Genomic DNA, 9221 nt, shown 5'->3' on the forward strand with positions numbered 1-9221 from the left:
CCAAAATAAAGGATGAACAAGAGAGAGATTAAGGAAGTAAAACTTGTATTAAAACTTGATTAATTGTTGATTACAATATTAAAGAGAGATTTGATTGATATTAACTATACTAAAGATTGCTAAGAAGAACATGCTCTTCTAATTAGACTAATAGGGGTATTTATAGTGGGGATTAGGTGTAGGAATTAGGGTTAACTAAGGGCTTAAATGACGATTAAGTCCCTACTTAAGGAAACGCCGGTATTTTTGGAATGATCGGCATCTTTCTTGAAGCTTGAAGAAACGAAATTGTCTGCCTGGGAATCCGTGCGTCTTTAGCACGGGACGGGCGGATTCTGAGGTCTCTGCCCGGGCGTCTTGGGGAGAAGACGGGCGTCTTCTGGAGTTGCTGCCCGGGCGTCTTGGAGTGAAGACGCACGGATTGTGAAGGTGGAGGACGGGCGTCTTCAGGACAATCCGCACGGATTGCTGTGCAGTTTCATTTCTTCTTCTTTTCTTCCTTTTTCTTCATAAGATCCTTGGGGATTTCCTCGGGGATGCAAGGATCTGTTCTCATCATTGCCCATTTACTATAGTATGTACAAAGGCCTTCTAATCTTGTCTCTCCTTGATGCTTTGTCATTTGAATTCAGTCAATTTAGTCTTGTTTTGCCATGAAAATGCAAGGTTTGCACTCCTTTCCTACCAAGGACACAAAACCTCAAAGAATATGCAAAACAAAGAACTAAAGACAATAAATGACCCAAATATGCACTAAAAAGCATGGGAACAAGGCTAATTCGGGGACTAAATATACTCTAATTATGGTCACATCAAATACCGTTATAATGCCCATATGTATGTTTGTATCATATACGTGATCACCATTTATAAACAAAACCATGACAAAATTTTGTAAAATAAGAAAACCATTTCAAAGTATTTTTCGAAAATGGCCTAAAATAGTGCAGAATAAGCCGAAACTCTATCCAAATATCGAGTCAAAATTTGGGCCTCAAACCCGTTTCAAAAACCCACTTCGAGCGAGCACTCCTACAACTACACTACAATTGTCTAGGACAAATATTTCAAAATTTGTTATTTTCAAATCTCACTTTACACAATGGCACACACCCACTCCACAAGTCGAGTCTTTTTTTAGTAAATGTGCGAAAATGGTCGATCGTGTTTTGATTTGTCGTCGATCTCTTATCCTCAGTCCAAAATGGTAGGAACTAGTCATGGAAGCGTTAATGGTCGATCCGAACAACCCGCAAATGCTAATGAGAATGCCGACGCTGAGCCTTCTACCGTCTAGGAGATGGAGGAGGATATGGAAGAGGAGGCCCTACGGAGGGCCAATGTGGGACGAGGCGGCCATCAGCTCATGGGAGCGCCTGAGTGGGCCGAGAAATGGGATAGGAGACCTCTCATTTGGGCGGCAGAGAGCCACTTGTCGTACAGGACGGCGAGGATTATGGTAAGCCTACAGCAACTCATTTCTTCATTTATTTATTTCTTACAAATTTATTGCTTGTTTATTCGCGCTTTTGTATGCTTAAGAGGGCTTACTTTTGAATTGACGCAGGAGGCTGGGAACATGCAGTCCTTTTCTGGTTACACGAGGAAGATGGACGCCTTCGGGAAACTGTCGGAGGAGGAGAAGGCTATCATCGAGCAGGGAGCCTTCGGTGCCTTGGTGCGAGGTTGGAGGGAGATCAAGGAAAGGAAGATTCGAGCTAAGCTTTGCCTGATTCCAGCCTTTCTTGATCGGTTCTGGGACATGACCTGGACTTTCCATATGCCTTTAGGAGAGATCGGGGTTACCTTAGAGGACTACAACATGATCTCGGGTCTGCCATGTGGATAGGAGTCGCTTGTGTGGTCGGTGATTGCCATGAGAGTGCACTCGGTCGAGGCGAGGAGTCTGATCGGCTGGAACCTGGCTACGAGTGTGGCCCAGGCACCTGGTTTGGTGCCGAGTACCTATGTCAGGGACTACTTTAACGACAGGGTCCCGGCGAGAGTGAGGATGGATGGACGCATGGTGCCTCCACCACCTCGTACTGCTGAGCAGCGGGCTCGTTTGTGGCTGTGGTGGTTCTTTTCTTCGATTTACCTCGGAGATAAGAGGGAGAGGCTCTCGACAAAGCTTCTTCCGTTTCTTACTGACTTAAGTAGCCTAGGTCATTGGGACTGGGTTACTCCTAGCTTTGCGGTCCTCACATGCTACAAGAGGGCAATTGTACGTCTAGAGTTGATGGAGAAGGGTACTTCTCGTGCCACTGTCGGTCCTGGACTTCTCTTGGAGGTATGAACCTTTCTTGCAAATATGAAAGATCATATTTTTGTTTTCATGTATAAAGTATGAAAGATCATCATTTTTTCATTTTTAAAATATGAAAGATCATTTTTGTTGAGAATGAGTTGTAATCACTATTATTTTACCCTGTAGGCGTGGGTATACTCCTACTTTCCTGGCTTTGCGCCCACGAGGGCGACGGATGTGCCGAGAGCGTACCCCGTCGTAACGGACTGGGTAGTGTGTCATCAGAAGAGCCAGTGGTCTTATGACGATGTTTGTCGGAGGGGTGTGAACGCCCTGAGCTTAGACAGCGTAAGCATCTCTGATCTTTGTTTTATCTTTTTTCTTCACTTAGAGAAGATCATAGAAATTACCCCTCGTTTCCTTGATTTAGTGGGTGCCCTGGCCTTGGGAGAGCTATATTGGAGTTCCAGCCTTTGTGGCTGAGGTTCTCCGTCCTCGGAGTTTGAGTCGGTTGCTGTTGACGACGCCCATGGGGCCTATGTGGTACCTAGGTAAGCGTTTGGCTCGGCAGCGCTCCCGTGACACTTTTGCGGTTCCCATCGATCCTCCACGGACGATGTTTAGGGAGCCTTCAGAGGCTGAGAGGACGACTAACCTGGCTGGTGCGAGTGGTGACGCTATCCTGCTTTATGGCGAGGAGTACGCTGAGTTCGTTCGCCGGAGGCTAGCGTACTGGCCGATCGTGGTAAGCATGTTTATCGCCTACTTGTGTTTGATAAAACTGATAAATATTGAATGATCAGCAAAAAAATGAATCACTTGAGCTTTTCAGGAGATCGAGTTGTCGGGCGTCGAGCCCCTTGCTTTTCCAGAGACATTGGAGTACACCGACTCCACGGGCATGACGACGATCTCGGAGATCCAGGACTTCAGCGAGGCGGTCACCGACACTGGCTTAGACAAGTGGCAGCACGTCGTGAGGAGGGTAAGCCTCAACTTTGGCTGTCTTTTTTGTTTTATGCTTTACATAGGAATGCATTTACATGAACCTTATCTGTATTTGAATGCAGATGGCACCGTCCAGGCATGTGGCGCTGTGGAGGATGACCAAACGACTGCGAGTTACAGCCATTGAGGCCCATTCTCTATTTCTTATTATCTCTAATTTGTTTAAGTGAAGTAAAGTAAAGTATCGCTTCATTTTGTTCTGTGTAGAGGGAGCGTGTCTTGAAGCGTGAGCTGGCGTAGTCCCAGGAGGAGACGAACCGCTTGCTGAGAGTGCTCGAGGCTAGAGATGCTAAGATCGCTACCCTTGAGGCGGCAGTAGCAGAGCTGAGGGGTCGTCAGGACTAGTTTGCCGGCTGTTTGTTGTTCATTTGTACATTTTTTGATGTCATTTTGGGCAGGATCCCGTATTTTGGTGTACATTATATATGATGGCCTGTGTGCCTTTGTTGCTGGGTGTTTGCTTTATCTGCAGGTTAGCTTTAAAAAACATGTTTGGCATGTGACGGTTTGCGGCGTCATGCTGCCAAAATTTACGTAGAAAGTGACAAAGTAAAAACGTATCACGAAAAGAACTTACGTAGTTGTGGGTGTAGCATTCTTTGGTGGAATATTTGGGTTCTATTAAGAATAAAGAAAGAAACATAAGTTTCTGTTTAAAATAATTTATGGGCACAAGGTACATAAAAAAATTCCTGCATACAAAATAACGTGTAATTGACCGAGCTGGCCTTTGCCCGACCAACCACCGTGACACGCCTTCTTTACGGCCTACTCACGGCCTCCTCCCCACATTCGCACAAAATAGTTATACGTTACTTATTCTTAGTTTCTATTTCATGCAATCTCATAACTTTATGCTTATAGGTTCAGGACAGCACATACCGCATATCTCTAGACATATGATTCTAAGCATGTAATTCACATATGTGCAACTAGATTCATAAAAAGATGAAACAAAATCATATAATTCGTATTCCTTCAATTCATACCACTTGTCATATGCTAAGAAAATTTCAGGAACATTTATGCCACAATTTAACACATGCTCAAAGTAAATTTAATCCACCACATTCACCCTTCCACTCAGCCACACGCCTCTTTCCCCTCATCCGTCTCAAAATTTCTTACCTTTTGTTCACATCCTGCGGATAGGGTTAGTAATTCGTAATTTCAAACCCCCAACTAGACCCTTAAGTCAAAGCATCCATGCTAACTACCCCACTCTCTTAACCTTCCTCGAGGTGACCGGCTCAAAACTGAGTAGGGCCAGATCAAGAGCGTCTCCCTAACATAATAAGAGGGCTCCTAAACAGTTTCTACCCCGGGTTCATTTTATTAGACTCATCCTAGGTTCATTGGATTCATTCGTTTTAGGCCTTAGGAACGTTCGCTCTGATACCACATTGTAACACCCCCATTTATCCAAGAGCCTTAACTAGGCCTTCCTAGATTAAAGAAGTTGTTACCCTCTCGGATTGCCCGAGGTAGTGAATAACAAAGTGAAACAAACCAAAGTACTTTAGATAAATTAAATGATTAAAAGTTTTATTACATGTTCTCCAAACCAAATAACTGAATAAGTATTTAAATTATAAACTCGCAGCGGAAAATTAAAATAGTAAATAATGTAAATAACGACTATCTGAGCTAAGTGAGCTAGACAACTAGTTAGACTCAGCCATCTGTCCTCACGCATCCCATGCTCCTAAGTCAGCTGATCTCAAGTACATGTCAGTCAATTTGCTCCCCAATAATTGGTTCATCACAACTGTTTACAGAATACAATGTCAACCAAACTATTGAGTAGGATAACTAAACAACAAATAAGTAGATATAATAAAACCTGCAACAGAACAGACAACAACAGAAAATGCACGCCTCATAGCCGTGACACACGGCTCAGTCAACCATCTCAAACACCGCTCATGTCCACGGTCACTCCAACACTATCGTGCCTGGCCGACCACAATTGCGCAGGTCCACGACACTTCCACATCCTCATGCCTGGCCGACCAATAATCACAATCACAATACCAACCTCTTCCAAAGATGCCAGAGAACCAACCCAGCAATAATAGTAATATAATTATTAGATGTTCATAAGGCAACAATTAAAATAACAGCTCATGGTGGAATAGCTATCTTACAACAATAATGAAATAGTAATCTGTCTTACGACAACAATGCAATAATAATCCATCGTATAAGAAATTCATCAAGTAATTAATTTAACAAGTAAGAATAGTTGAGTAGATATCCTACCTTTACCAAATCTTCAAAAATTCAATCAATTAATCTACTAGAAAGCTTCTTCCACAAATTGACCACCTATACAACAATTAGATTGTATATAATTATAAACTATTCTTATTAATTAAACTAAGATGTAAACTACCCATATAAACAATGCCCTAAATCACGTCTCAACTCGTGAAACCCGCCCACCATGCACGGCTAAGCCACGGTGGTCAAACCGTGGTAAAGGTCGTGGTCCTTGGGTCAACGGCAGTCAATGGGTGCGGGTCAACGGTGTTTAAAATTGAACAATTAACCTATAAGATGGTTTAAAACAGCACATACCTTTAGATCTCAAGATTAAAAAGATGATTACTCCCTTCTCCTTTCTCTTTCTTTCTCTCCCAAGTTATATGTGAGTTTTTATGAGGCAATTAGAAAGTATGTGAAGCATGGTAAGAGTTTATATAGTTGGTAGGGTAGGTGGGTTGATGGAAACTTCTAGGAAACTTACCATATAACTTTATTATTATTATTTTTTTTTTTTGCAGCAACTGCAAGGATCATTATATTAATTTAGAAAAGACAATACATGATCCTGGACCAGTTATCCACAAGGGTGAACCAGCATGGTTACCCACGAGAAAGTCCAACAAGAGAAAACCACAGACAAAAATCAACCAAACAGCTTACAGACACAAACGCCTACACACTGAAAATCTAATAAGATGCCCAAGAGCTTCAGGAGATCGTTGAAGGCCAGCAAAGATACGTCTATTTCGCTCCTGCCACAGGTGATAAACAGTAGCAAGCAGTAATCAGCTTCCCTTGTGTCGCTTGTGCAGGTTTGGAATTTGAAGAATCCAAGTAAGAACATCAGGGAGGTCAGTAAGAGAGTAGTTGAGATGAGCCCATTCAAGCATAGCAGTCCCAACAGTTTGAGCATAAGAGCAAGCAAAGAAGAGATGGCTAGCACTCTCAGAATCAGATTCACGGAGGGAGCAGCGATTTACCAAATAAATCCCTCTGCTAATCAACTTATCCATAGTAGGAAGAGAGGCTTGAGCAGCTAGGAGAGTGATAAACCTGTGTTTAGGAACACTTTTTTCACAGTGAACAACTTTCCACCAAATTATCTCAGCTGCTCTAGGCCTGATAAACTCATAATAGGCTGAGGTTTGGAATTTCAGATTTGAAGTACAATTCTGGAGACATTGAATAGCCAGGTCAGCAGTTCCCATAACACTCAACAGATGGTCTCTAGCATGAAGAACAGTATGCCAATACCATGAGAAACTTGGACTAACTTTAGCATGCCAAATATCAGAGTCTTTTAAAATATAGTGCTTAGTCCATCTTGCCCACAAACTATCAGATCTGTAAACCAGCTTCCAAACCCAAGAGAGCATTTGAGATATGTTCCAGGCCGAGATGTTTAGAATACCAACCCCCCCCTTCCTGCTTGGGTAAGCAAAAGGAGTGCCATCTTTTAAACACATGTCTTCTACCTTCAGTGCTGATGCCCCATAGAAAATCCTTACAAAGCTTATTAATACTCTTAACCACCCCTTTAGGGAGAAGGATACTACTCCCCCAAAAGTTTTGCAAACCAGAAATAACAGAAGTGATCAATTGAATCTTGCCAGCATAACTAAGATAATGATTTGCCCAGTGAAGAATTCTAGCACGAATTTTTTCCAGAAGGGGGTAATACATGGCATTAGTCAATCTAGAAGTATGTAAAGGAAGGCCCAAATATCTGAAAGGGAAATCCCCCTCAGTAAAATGAGTCTCCTGGAGGATCAGCTGCTTTAAATGCTGTGGAACCCCACCAAAATATAAGCAGGTTTTCATAGGATTGGCAATAAGTCCAGAGTACCCAGCAAATGTATTAAGGCAGCTAGCAACAGCAAGAACAGAAGGCAAATCCCCTCTAGTAAAGACCAATAAATCATCAGCAAAGACTAGATGAGTCAAATTGAGTTTGACACATTTAGGGTGGTAGGAAAACCCAGGGTGAGTAGGGAGCTTTCTGAGAAGCCTAGAGAGGATTTCCATGCATATGACAAAAAGATAGGGTGAAAGAGGGTCACCTTGCCTCAAGCCTCTCTTCCCAGGGAAATATCCTTCAATGGAACCATTGATGCTTAGAGAATAATGGGTAGTAGTCACACAAGCCATAATCCAAAGGACAAATCTAGGGGGGAAGCCCAGTAAATGAAGACTATTTCTCAAAAAATCCCAATTTACAGAATCAAAGGCTTTTTGAATATCCACCTTTAACCTGCATCTGGGAGTAATAAGAGATCTAGAATACTTGAAGGATAACTCTTAGGCTAGCATAGAATTATCAAATAACTCTCTATGCTTAACAAAAGTAGCTTGTTCAGGACCAATAATTTCCTCTAAAACTCCAGTTAGCCTAGTAGCCAAAATCTTGCTAACAACCTTGTAGAAAGTGGTACAACAAGCTATTGGACGAAAATCAGTGACTGAATAAGGGATATCCTTCTTAGGCACCAGGACCAAAAGGGTGGCAGTGGCAGTAGCAGCAGCAGGCAAATTACCATTAATAAAGAATTCCCTGACTGCTGAAGTGAAATCAGGTCCTACAATACTCCAAGCATCAATAAAAAACCCTGAGGTGTAGCCATCAGCTCCTGGACTCTTATTTCTGTCAATGGATTTAAGAGCATCAAGTATTTCATCAGTAGTGACAGGAGTGATTAAGGAAGAGGTAGAGACATCAGTGACTCTGTGATCATGGAAGAGCTCAGCAGGGAGAGGAGTGACTGTTGTGTTAGCACCCAAGAGTTGTTTATAGTAGGCAATAAACCCATCAGCAACCTCAAGGAGACCAACACAACAGTGATCATCTTTATCATGAATGGAGCCAATAATATTTCTGGTCCTTCTTTCAGCTATATAAGAGTAGAAATACCTAGTATTAGCATCATTAAGCTAGAGGTTTTGAATCTTAGCCCTTTGCCTGAGAGCATCAAGTTCAGCAGACTTGAGCTGCAAGTAAGTACTTCTAAGACTTTTTTCCTTCCCAAGAAGATTAAGATCAGCAGGGGAAGAGTGCAAAGCTTCCTGACAATGTAGTAGCTCTTGCTTAGCATGTGAGACTTGCTGTGAAATCAGGGTAAACTCAGATTTATGCAAAGACTTCAAGCTAGCCCTAAGCATCTTAAGCTTACTAAAGAGTACTCCAATCTTACTACCATACACAGGAGTGTCCCAAACTGCTTTGACCAGAGAGAGGAAAGAAACAGAGGAAGACCAGCAATTAAGATATTTAAAAGCTTGGCTTCTTCTAGTAAGATCATCACTAATATTGAGAATGGCAGGGGAGTGGTCTGAAACTCCTGCAGCAGGGAAAGAAGCACCAGAGGTAAAAGAACCAAACCAAGAGCTATTGACCAAAATTCTATCCAATTTTTCCCATCTTAACTGATGTCCTTGCTTCGTACCAAAAAAAAAAAACTGATGTCCTTGCTTGTTAGTCCAGGTGTAAGTACATCCAGTGGCAGGATGATCAAGAAGACCACATTGAGTAACACAGGCCTTGAAGTCATCCATATCCTTATGATTAAGATGGTAAGATCCTAAGGCATTAGAGTTGAGAGTAACATTGAAATTCCCAAGGCACACCCATGGGAGAGAAGAAGTAGAGATCCCAAGAAGAGAATTCCAAAGAGCCAGCCTATCATTTCCTCTATTGAAGGCA

The 9221-nt window shown here is 42.4% G+C and overlaps 1 protein-coding gene across 1 annotated transcript; it reads right to left on the minus strand.

The window, feature by feature from the left end:
• Positions 1-6180: 6180 nt before the first annotated feature.
• LOC141618208 (uncharacterized) lies at positions 6181-7672 on the minus strand. Its single transcript, XM_074435316.1, has 3 exons — positions 7102-7672; positions 6367-7007; positions 6181-6276 (listed from the first exon to the last, which is right to left on the minus strand). Exons 1-3 carry the CDS (start codon positions 7670-7672, stop codon positions 6181-6183), a joined length of 1308 nt encoding a protein of 435 aa, XP_074291417.1.
• Between the last annotated feature and the right edge of the window lie 1549 nt (positions 7673-9221).

Source organism: Silene latifolia, chromosome X (assembly GCF_048544455.1).
Source record: "Silene latifolia isolate original U9 population chromosome X, ASM4854445v1, whole genome shotgun sequence".
NCBI classification, from domain to species: domain Eukaryota; kingdom Viridiplantae; phylum Streptophyta; class Magnoliopsida; order Caryophyllales; family Caryophyllaceae; genus Silene; species Silene latifolia.